At 42.8% G+C, this 12,002-nt stretch overlaps 1 protein-coding gene across 1 annotated transcript in view; it reads right to left on the bottom strand.

The window, feature by feature from the left end:
• fasn (fatty acid synthase) overlaps window positions 1-12,002 on the bottom strand; it is an 88,756-nt gene that overhangs the window by 30,001 nt on the left and 46,753 nt on the right. Inside the window, exons 23-28 of the mRNA XM_078570973.1 lie at window positions 10,429-10,818; window positions 9,004-9,168; window positions 7,964-8,082; window positions 4,330-4,481; window positions 1,738-1,941; window positions 403-553 (exon numbers count right to left, since the gene is read on the bottom strand). Of these exons, the coding sequence (XP_078427099.1) occupies window positions 403-553; window positions 1,738-1,941; window positions 4,330-4,481; window positions 7,964-8,082; window positions 9,004-9,168; window positions 10,429-10,818 (1,181 nt within the window). The remainder of the gene's footprint in view (window positions 1-402; window positions 554-1,737; window positions 1,942-4,329; window positions 4,482-7,963; window positions 8,083-9,003; window positions 9,169-10,428; window positions 10,819-12,002) is intronic.

The following is a 12,002-nucleotide window of genomic DNA, read 5'->3' as shown; positions in this document are numbered from 1 at the left end:
CCCCCGCTCACCGCGCCAAAAATTCAGGCCATTAAGATGTGAAATGTTGAGACATCAAGAAGACATGATAATGAAACTTTTTAAATGGAAGCTCTTTATTTACATAAATTTCCCCTCAATCTCAATTGTGCCTATAAATTCAGATAAGTACCCCCACAGATGTTGCACAAACTCACACATACAATTCCTTTTTTAAAAAAAAAAATTGAAGCCTTCGCCTGTTGGGTTCAATATTTCTGTGTAAACAGCTCAATTACAAGCTCCTTTTGTTTCCTGATTTGTATCCTGACACTTGATAGACCTGCAACATTCTAGAGCCCAAACCGCGTGGTCAAAATTGCTTTTTGTTTGAACGTTGTTCGCATGTTCTGACGTTTTTAAGAAATTCTGTGAATCACGTACCAGTTATCTGGAACGTCCCACAAGAATCGCATATCGCAATCCACAACGGTTGCCAGTCCCTTAGCGGGAAGCAATCCCATCACTCTCCGACCACTGGGGTCACGACCTGAAAACTCCATTCCTAAGAGGCAGTGCTGCAAAGCTGCGTCACCTAGGGAACAAGATTAAAAAACTCAACAGTGCAGGAGAAATGAAACATGATTCTGGCTACCTGCTGAGAAGGAGCCTAGGAAAACCGAACTGCACCGACAACTTCGTTAAGCGGGTTATTTATTTTGGAACTCAAAAATCTGGGCGAGCAGTGCCGGATTAAACGGTGACCTGTTGGGGTTGGGTGGACAGGGATGCCCCGTTTCCCCTAGCAGAGGGGTCAATTAGCAGGGGGTACAGATTTAAGGTGATTGGTAGAAGGATTAGAGGGGACATGAGGAAAAACTTCTTCACCCAGAGGGTGGTGGGTGTTTGAAAAACGCTGCCCGATTTGGTGATGGAGGAAGAAACCCTTAACTAAAAAGGTACCTGGTCTGCACCTAAAGTGCTGTAACCCACCCGGACCGGGTGCTGGGAGGTAAGATTAGAATGGGCAGCTAGTTTTGTAATTTTTCTTTTATCGGCGGGCGCAGGCCCGATGGGCTGAATGGCCTCTTTCAGTGCTGTAACTTTTCTATGGGTAGGATGCTGGCTTCACATGCCGCCTGATTTTATTCTCGACTCAAGTTAACGTGGAATAACATTGGGCGTTAACATTAAAAACTGGCCTTCCACATAATCCGCGGGTTTCCTGACAGACTGGTTTAGTTAAAATTACCCTCTACTTCTCTCATTCATTTCAATACAAAGCTTGGTTCCACTCACACATATCCCTAGGGCACTGCTTCATTTTTTCCCCCTTGAAATACCAAGACATTTGAGTGGAAACCTAGAGCATTACATTTCCCAGTGAGACCCTCTTAAATGGCAGAGAGTGACTCGCTGCTTGGCTTTGGTAATGATGCCAGCAGGGTAGCTCGGGCAGGTTGTGACAGTATTTCCAGAGGCAACCACTCCCAGCAATCAGATCTGTCAAAAGTAAATCCTGCAGAGCGACAGGAGCGGTAGGTTCAACCGACCCAAGAAGAACTTCCTTTGATAATGGAGAAGTGCAAACTCTCCCCACGACCCATTCCTCTGCCCCGTCATTTTGAGCATTATATTCTCTGCCACAGAATCACATTCTGTCAGCACACCTCCATTCAGAACTTCCTGGGAGGAGTGTGGATGGTAAAATGCAAGGAGACACAACAAGACAATCTTTTCAAAGTCTACAGAGCAAAATTAAAATCATGATGGCCTTACCAGGGATGGCATCAGGTGGCAGTTTGCCAGTTGCCAGCATGATATCGCGGAAGTTGAGTGATGCGTAATACACCTTGCATAGCTGAATATAAGGATCGTTGGAATGGAAGTATTGCAGTGGTGATAAAATCCAACAGAGAGATGACAAATCTCCACGGGTCAGCACGTTCACGTAGGCAAACTCTGTCTGTTCCTTATTTTGGTCTGCAAGGAGACACAACGTTTTTACACAGCTTCTAATTTAAGTTGAAAGCGAGCGCAGTGCAGAAAGGCCGGGGCATGTAACTTGGGTAACCTGGCACATCATTTCTAAGATAAACAGCCTTTAATGGAAAGGAAACTAAAAGTTATTGCACCGCACGCAACCCCCATCTCTTTTACTACCTATACAGCATACCCACAGTCAGTACGCGTGGGAGAGATTTGTTTCCAGGCCACTAATTGTGGCTCATTCAAGATGGCGTATCAGACAAGGACTCTTAACAACACAGGGGCAGTGGCTGGGTCAAGAGCGGTAGTGGAAAGGCAAAAGGTAGATGTTATCATCTTATATGTTGAAGCTGACACCCATGTCAGTGGATGATGTTGCCAAGGGATAGCATTCAGATAAGCAAGAGGGGACGAATGACAGATCCTTGGGCAACTCTGGCATCAACAGTGCAGAGGTGGGAAGATAGGCCATTGCTGGAGATGCTCTGGCTATAATCAGATAACCAAGAGTGGAACCAAGCAAGGACAATCCCGCTGAGCTGAACAGGGGGAAAGATGATGGGTTGTTCGGCTGACTCTGTGAAGGACAATGCAGGATTAATGCACCATTAATCAGTTATTGTTATTGTTACAGTCAGGGTAATGTCCTTTGTGACATTGATGAGAACAGTTTGAGAGCTGCAGCAGGATCTGAAACCTGATCAGAGAGTTTCAAAAATGAAATAATTGGCATGCGGGCATCCTGCTTTATTAATAATAAGTTGTGGATACTTAAAAGGCAAATCCTTAATCCTTATAACTTCTCATTGCAGGAAATGATCCACAATGTTCGTTAATGTAATACCTCTGAGATCAACAGGGGCTTTAATTCCAATCTCTCTTTAAAAAAAAAATGGAATATTTAAACAATTTGAGCCTCTTTCATCTTCCAGATTGTATGAAATCATTTCACTAGGATATCAAAATACGCTCAATGTCAACTGTGCTCAATAGGAACTGAAGCTCGAGAAGGGTGAAGTTTGTTTTGGAAAGAGTCCTCTTCCTATTGCAGCACAATAAAGCAAACAAGACAGCAAGAGAAGTCAAATATTATATAGACCGGCTTTGGACTTGCCCTTGCTTTGCAATGGTGCTGTTCCCTCTTTTTCCTATTATTTTCTCATTCACCTGTCTTTTTCTTTCCCAATAACAACACAGTATTAACAGATAATATGCTACAAAAGCAAGAGAGCCCACAATCACAAAGGTTTCTTCTGACAAATCAGCTGCCAAATGAATGCTCCAATCGGAGTTGTACTACACCAGGTGTCCCTTTCCTACCAGAATCAGCTTGGTAGGGAGTTGGTATTGCCCACTCTAAGATCCACTCCCACAGTCGGGAAAACCAGCCTCACCTTGGAGAGTAAAGAGCTGCCAAGATTTGCTTTCATCTGCTCCGGTTACATCTATAGGGTCACTTGGATGGGAACCAGCAGAGACACTGGGCTGGATTTTCAAAGCGGGGCCGAGTCCCCGACGCCTGGGTGAATTCCGTGTCCCAACCCCTAGCATAAACTGTGCTGCTCGCATGATGCCATTTTAAAAATGTAAATGCCCTCACTGGGTGGGCTGGGCACCCAATTAGTGGTGCCGAGGGTCTCCGGGAACCGCCTTTCTGGCACCAGTGGTCAAGGCAGGCAGCAGACATGACAGGGCCCGTGGCTGCCTTGCCGAAGAACACAGACAGCTCCTCGAGAGGGCCAGCAGTGTCCATACAGGCTATACGAAGGCAAGGTGCTTAAACTGGCACAGGCTGGTTCATCGTAGGCAGAAAAACTTTCTGATGTCCCTGCAACGAACTTGACAGCTGGGCACTAACACGCATCAGGCTGGTCGGGTTCATCGGAATCAGTCCTAAAAATCCCACCCTTGCCCTCCTCGGGTCTATTAACAAACTGTTGAAGGAGCTTATTGGGCAATTAGTTGAAGGAGAGTTGAGAGTTGGATTTTCTGTTCCTTCCCCCACCTGCCAGCACTTTGAAAATTTGAAACTGTCCCAGACTTGGGATTCTGAGAAGATCTCTGGAACCATGATTATGAAACTGCACCCACACTGGCTCCCAATTCAGTAGGCCTTTCCCTCCCAGGCTACCAGAGGAAAGCTTCCAAATTCTCAATCCTGGTTGCAAAATCTTTCAGCATTGTTTCCAAAATGAAATCTTGTAGATGATGCAGTTAGGAGAGAGATCAGGTTAGTTACACTGCCGTAGGGAGAGTGAAAAACCTTAAATTGGTGAATGATCTGTTCATTTTTATGTGCGGGCACAAATAAGGCAAGATGAGTCTTTGTTAAAAACGCCAAATTCCTTTCATGATATTTAAATAGAATGCATGATTATTTACCTTGTAAGAAAATGTGTCGGAAGCTGCCCCAATGTCCATCACGATAGACATTCATCACTAAGTCATTGCGGAGAATGGTTTTCATGTCCTTTCCACAAGCATCCAGTGAGGGAACAGGCGAGGAAGAGATTAAATTTGTTACAAATACACACCTGAGGACAGATAATTTTAAAAAAATAAACATGGTTGCAGGTTGACGCCAAAGGCTGCAAAACCTATCAACATAGATGAATAGCACAAAACCTAAACGACCAGGACATATTTCAAACATTGTTTCTTTGACAGTGTTCCTCTGCTGTTTTACAGACACAGTGCCACGGTGCAGTTCATTATTTATCAGAAAAACCAGGCCAGGTGCAAAATGGCCATTCAATTCTCAATTGCCATTTTTCACCAAACAATAGTTAAAATGAAACTCTGGCCTTTATGAAGCGTATGCTGCCTGTCCTCGAGTAAAGAGCCCACATATCTTTAAATGTCTGCTAACTTTATCTCACATTATGGTATATAGTTTCCTGGTTCACCCTACTTCCTCTTCATGAGCGCAAAGCGTTCCATTAGCATAATTCACATATTTTACAAGGTGTGCCTCTGTTATCTTAGTTATTGATACTTTGAACGCTTCGATTTTGGTGTGAATGTTTTGTGCGTTCACATTTAGTGCCATTCACTCCTAGCTCCAACTTTTTGGAACATTTAACCCAAATTTTTTGGGCAGAATTTTCTGCCTGTCGGGTGGGCGGGGAGACGATCCCCGCTGGAGAAGCGGGCCGCACCGCCATTTTACGTGGACGGGCCAATTATGGCCCACCTAGCGTGACGTCCGGCGGGAAGCGCTATGTGCTCCCTGTGCGGGTTGGGGGGGAGGGGGGGGGGGGGGAATTCCCCAAAAGCGAGTGCGCTCTTTCACACATGCGCATGGAAGCGCGCACATCTCCCTGAGGCTAAGTGCTGCCTCAGGGAGATCACTGACAGTTCTAAAAACATTTTAAAAATATTAAAAATTGAAAAAAAAAATTCCCTAACATGTCCCCCTCATGTGACAATGTCCCATGAGATGGGACATGTTCATAATTACTTTGTTAAAAATTTTAAAACCCTGCATGAAACCTCATCCTGCCTGTGGATGAGTTTTTATGTTTTATCTGTTTGCCGCCGGGGCTCCTGGCCGGCCCACCAACCTTAAGGTTGGACGGGCAGGTACACTAAGTACTTTAATTGATCTGTCAATGGCCTCAATTGGCAATTGACGGGTCGGCGGGCCCGCAGCTGATTTTGCTGCGCCCCCGTCTTCCTGAAAATTTAAATGGGGGCGGGATGACGTCGGGGGTTCCGCTTGACATCATCCCACGTCTTTTTACGCGTTGGCGAGCAGGCCCCACCCCTTGCTCACCGACAGCAAAATTCTGCCCTTTGTTTTCTATTTTTTAAAAATAGAATGTTTCTACCTTTTCCATGACATCGCTTTTATCTCTCGCCGCATTACTGCACCATATTTATCTATTGTTCCAACTGCTACAGGAAACACAGCAAATAACAACTAACAGCACCACCTATTTTCCAAATCTCGTCAACCATTAAGCAAGTGCCAGGTTCTACTTCATTAGCTGTCAAGTGCTTAGGGAAATGCACTACAATAGTATTGGTTCAAACCAGCGAACAGTTAAGACGCCAAACAAGCAAGTTTAAACAGGCCCGAAGTGAAAATATCAGTAAATATCCCAGTGACTCCTAGTAAAGCTAAACTCCACACAGTCCGGCCATTCACACAGCACTGGTCTCCTGCAGCTTTAATAAAATCTACCACATTGATTATTGTTCGTGGAAGTTGAATGCTTCATGACAAAATGGCATTTAAACCACTGCACAGCGGCATCGCTATGCCCGTGTCACATATTGTGTGGGGATAAGTGCACACAGGGTGCACACACATTGGTGTATTCCACTCTTGAATGGGACACTTTGTCCTCTTTAACATTCTGAGTGCAGTAATTATCTGACTGGTTAAATAATTCATCCAAGGGAATTTTCACCTGCTCTTAACCAAGGGTGTATAGAAATGAAAAGCATATTTTTGAGTTAAAATATATTCTAACTATGCATCAAAATTTGTCCCAAAGCATCACATAACTACAGTTTTAAGCACCTGGGAGCAAAGTATGGCATAGGTCAATTGAAAAATAGACGTTCTCTTAACAACCCTACAACACAATACCTCCCCAAACCAAACCCGCTTGACACTTTAACAAATTGTTTCATTATATCTGCTTAAGGTCCCTGAAGTGGGACTGATAGATTAGCATCAACAGCGCCCAGTCTCAAAATGAAGAGTTAAAGGGGTTTGGGAGGGGGCAGTTGCTGTTGTGAAAGCTACATAGAAATGCTAGTGCTGGATGGTTGGTAGCACAGAGAGTAAGACCTTTAGAGACCAAAAGCAGCAATCTCCAGCTCCTGGAAATACGTGAGGTGGAAGCACATTTTCAGTGAATTGACAGGGAAAACAGGGTATAACAATACTCTTCAAATATCATCCTTTTTAACACCACAATTTTATTTTTCAACCAAAAAATGTAATATCAGTTAGAAAGTTGGTTGGTAGCGGCCACTAACAGACTGGCTAGGGGGTTGAGTAATTGGTGTGTTCAGGCAGTTTGGGATATGGCGATAACCCTGGGTTTGTTTTGAAATTGGAGACTGAGAGATGAAAGTTTTTCTCTCACTGTCGCATGTAGGGCTCTTACACAAAAGGTGTTTAGACAGTCTCAAAACAGAAAACTGACCACAGCTCAACATTAGTCATTCACACTTAGCAATGATGGCTCGGATATGAGGTGAAAATATTGACACTATTGCAATGGGGGTGCTCATTGAAGGATAGGTCAGGTTAAGATACATGAGGGCAGAGTATAGGGTGCTGAACTCCGAATTGCTCATGCTATAATTGTTCTGTAGGGTAACATTTTTGGTGCTCACACCTGCTGTTTTATTTCGGGCACCATTAAGATGTACAAGTTTAGTCCACAAGAAACAAAATGTCAATAGGAATAAATGTAGAAAGTGCTTTCACTTCCAAGTAGAGTCATATTCAACTGAAAACATTAACTCAGCTTCTGTTTCCACAGATGCTGCCAGACCTGAATATTTCTAGCACACACTCTTATGTCACTTCCAAGATCAGGTCTAAAGCCATCAAGGAGAGAAGGGGCCAGACTGCATTTTTCAGTGTACGGAATCTATAGTGTGAAAGGAGGCCATTTGCACCTGCATTGGCCCTTTGAAAGACCCTTACAACGTAGTCCCACAACCCATCTATTTCCCCACAACCCTGAAAATGAGTCCTCTTCAAGTACGTGCCCAGCTACCTATTGAAAGTTCCTATGGAATCTGCTTCTACAATCCCTTGGAATTGATTTCAGCTTGATAAGCTTCTAGTGAAGCAAAAATTAGTCATTATTCTCAATTGACAGAAAAATAAATGCGAAAACCACAAAGGATCTTATTAAAGATGATATTAAATGCTTTTAAAACAGGTATTCAGGCGAGTGGTACCATAAACACAAACTGGTTTATACCATTCTCCTGAATGCCTTAAAAGCATTTATTTATTGTTAATGGATTTTTTTAAAAAGCACACCGTATTCTATGTCCGCGAGGTTCCTGACGAAGACAGTTCACCAGTCCAACAATTCCTGAATTGCTACAGTTAGTGACCGTAAGCCAGACCGGATCCTCTGAAGACTCTTCCAAGATGCTCTGCAAGAAGAAAATAATGTTTTATTTAAATCAGCGTGTGCCATAGCAGATGGATCTTTCAACTCAGGACTGTTGATGCCAAAATGTTAATTCACTCCACTTAACAACAATTTGCTTTTAACATCGAAAAACATCCCAAGATGTTTCACGGAAGCATAAGCAGAGACAAAAATGGGTGCAGAGCCAACACACGAGTTAGTAAGAGGGCTCACCTTGAAAAACAGAAGTGGGTTTTGAGGAGATTCTCAAAGACGGAGAGTGGGTTGGTGAGATAGAGAGGCTTAGGGTGGGAATTTCAGAGCATGAGGCCCAAGTGGCATTGAAATGGTGCAAAAAACTTAAGGTGATTCATTATAGAACAATGATGGAAAGAAGTGAAAATACAAAAAATACAGGCGGTCTAAAAAAAAATGTGGCACTATCTGGATGTGTGCATATCACGATCAAGTCCATCTTCTACAGACTGAGTTTTGATGCAGCCTATCCTAAAACAAGGTTCCAATAAAGATAACTTCAAGGTTGGTCTCAGGTTAGGGAGTGGGCCATCTTGGCTTGTGTCGCCATCCCTCATCACAATCAGTGAGCCCTGCAAGCACTGGGTAAAGTCAGGACTGAGCTCCACTCTATCGTTAAATAGCCTGATGTCAACATACAAATCCTGGTTAACATGGTCAAGAACCATTGGAACTCTGCTCCTGGAAGCAGGTCAGTGCCTTCACAAGAGGAAGGGATGGGAAGAAAAGCAAGAAATATAAAATTTCACCACAGCTACAAATAGCCAATATGACTATGATGCTCATGTCATATTTGAACTGATAAAGGAAGAAACTTCAAACTATCTTCAAAGCTCCTGTTGGATATAACAGCCATGACAATGATTTGGCTACACAATGTTCAGAAGAATGCAGATACTTCACTTACTTTCAGGGACTCAACCCAGCTGAAATCTGTTGGGTGGGCTGACAGGAAAATTGGAGTCTTGGGTTCGACCTTTTTGTGACCCAGGAGCATAACGGAGCCATAGAAAGACTTCTTCGCGCTAATCAGGTCCAGCGAGGCCTGGCTGAATACCTCTGCCCACTCACTCTGTTGAAAAAATAGACAAAGACAATCAGCTTGTAAAGTTGTAAGTTTGCCTGAATCAATTATTAGAATTGGAGGCCATGCTGTATGCATTACATGTAGAGTCTCACTTTCAAAGCAGGTGACCAAGCACAGAAAGTGGGAGGCGAGGTGGGGGGAGCAGGAACCAAAACATTTGGGCAAATGGATTTTAAATACAAATGGAACTTCCTACCTCAGAGTTCGAGCTAATTCCTATTGGATACCAGTTGTATTAGTGACTTGGGCTCAACTTGCTATGCAATCTTACAAGTGGCTCAGTACACTACACTACATTGCTGTCCAGGTTGTGCTTGCTGCTGTTTGTACTAAGATTGGGAGCACTTCCATAATATGGTTTCTCACTATCTCAGACTAATGGAGGCAGAGCTTATCTGTACCACTCCACAGAGTGAACCTGTTAGGCCAAAACAAGTACGGAGCATGAGGAGGTGATAGTGGTGGTGATTTCCACCAACCACTCTGTTTTGACAATATTCTGGATATAGCAGGAAGATTAATTCTGGTCAGTATTTAACAAAACCGTTTTAGGATTTTAAAAAATATTTTGCTAAAGCAATGCCCTTCATTACAACCCTGAGCAACTTCTCTTTCCTGTTTTGTATCCAACACAGTATCACAAATAGAAAACAGTGTAGCAATACAGAAAGATCTTTTACTCAGCTCGTATCAGTAAATCTGGAGAGCAATCAGGACGTTTTGTAACTGAAGTTAAATACACAATTGAAGGAAAGAAGAAATGTCCAAATTACCATGCAGGCAATCATAATTTAGTGATTTCTAAGAAGTCACATCTGTCAAAAACAATTAACTATTTGGAACAAACAATCCTCAAATGCATTCAATTTTATATGTTTATATAAAAAAAAAGCCCTCTGTTGTTGCTTCAGGTAAGTCAGAAAGCGCAGAACAGATTCCCAATAATGTTACCCATAAATTCAAGCCAGTGAGATTTTGAAGAAGCATTTCCCTATAAAACACTCAACCACAAATAACTATATATAGTAAGCATATTTTCATACTGTAAGTCTGCAGCCTTACGCATTGATATTAAAAGGTTAAATTTGTTCAAGTCGACATTTCGCTTTTTCTATTTATTCAGATATAATCATCTTGTGAAAATATCTGAAGAATCAATATAGGAACAGGTTTAACATCTTAGATCCGCTATAAATGGGATGCTTAAAAAGGATAAATATAATTAAATATGTCAAATTATTTTACCTGCGTTAGAAGCCCCTGTGATTGCTTAGGGTCTTTCCCTGTAAGGAACGCAATCGTCTCACCAAGGATTTCTCCTTTAAGAAGGGTGTGCAGCAACACAAATCCACCATCTTTCACTATAGCAGCCATATTGGAGACAACAGTCTGAGGGTCCTCAAAAAGGAATGCTGAGCTGTTGCAGGCAACTAACTGAGCATTGGCCAGATTAGAAGTGGCAGGACTCATGGGATTCCACTGATCAATGGAAACACACATATCTTGAAGCTGATTCTGGCTGGGTGACAGGGAATCAAGGTTCAGGTCAGTGGCGATATAATCAAGATTGATTATTGGCTGGTTGTTCAGTAGAGGGACGATGCGAGAATACAAGTTTCCATTGCCAGCTGAGACCTAAAGAAGGCAAAACAATTGTAAAAACATTAACACTATGAACATATGAAAGCATCAAGATAGGAAATGAGCAACTGATCCACCTAGACTGTCCCATCAAAAGGTCATGTCTTAAGATCAAAATCCAGACCAACTAGTGGGAAAAATTCTGGAAAATCTTTCTTCGATCTTTTTAATTCCAGGAAATTGACTCTGACTTATAAAAGGGATGCCAATTTAAATAGCAAAATTAAATAAATGAAATATTTTTGTGGTTCAGAAAATAATCAACTAGAAATCTACTTGCAGTCACCATGTTTAAGACAGAACAGTTTATTTAAAGGCCAGTTCCAGGTGGGTTATTTATCACCTGAAATGTAATCAGCGCTCTTCAGTAGCTGTGGGAGTGACAAAAGGCACATCTTGAAATTTTAAAGGATGGAGACACCTAGATAAGGATGATCATGAAGGAGGAACAAAATTTCAGAAAGTTTTGAGGATGAACAGGAATCTCAACTCATCAGCATCATTTGCCAGGCAAACGTGGCAAGGGATTAAGTGCCAGGCATAAATAAAAGGGGTTGGAAATCCTAAATGCAGACAAAAAAAAAAGACAAAAGCATCAATATGGGTTGATGCAGGAGATGCTTGAAAGGAAGGCTGCCCTCTGTGGCACTCCCTAGCACATCTTACAGGCTAGCACTACAACATGCCTGCAAGGAGGGCCAAACAAGTTTCAGGTTCTAGCTGCCCATCAGTGCCAGCACATGCAAGCCCTCTGATACCAACTAGTCACAGATGTCGTTGCAGCAGCTGGCACAGCTCAGCACCTTCCTCTCCATTGGCCCAATCACTGATAGCTCCAGCTCATTCACATTATCCTAAAGAAAGGGTGGGTGGCAGCTGGTGGGATGTAACCAAGCTCTTCATCACTGACTCCTGAATAACCCTGGTATATCTATGCAAAATTTCATTTGCTGCAATGTGGGTGCTCCTGGAGAAAATTTCAACATGATTGTTAGTCAAGAATTCAAATCCTGTAATAATGCCACTGGATGTCAGCTGCTACAGTCTGCTTTGGACAGAGATTCTTCCAACACCCTGTTAAATGGTGATAATGCCACCTCTGCTTGCACCTCTCTGGCAGCTGGGTCTACCTGGCTTCTCCCTCCATTTGTTGTATTTGGGGACATTCCCGCTTCTCC

The sequence above is a fragment of the Cetorhinus maximus genome, chromosome 24 (assembly GCF_964194155.1).
Source record: "Cetorhinus maximus chromosome 24, sCetMax3.hap1.1, whole genome shotgun sequence".
Classification (NCBI taxonomy): domain Eukaryota; kingdom Metazoa; phylum Chordata; class Chondrichthyes; order Lamniformes; family Cetorhinidae; genus Cetorhinus; species Cetorhinus maximus.
The sequence above is the reverse complement of the archived record's forward strand: the minus strand, read 5'-3'. Positions and strand labels throughout refer to the sequence as shown.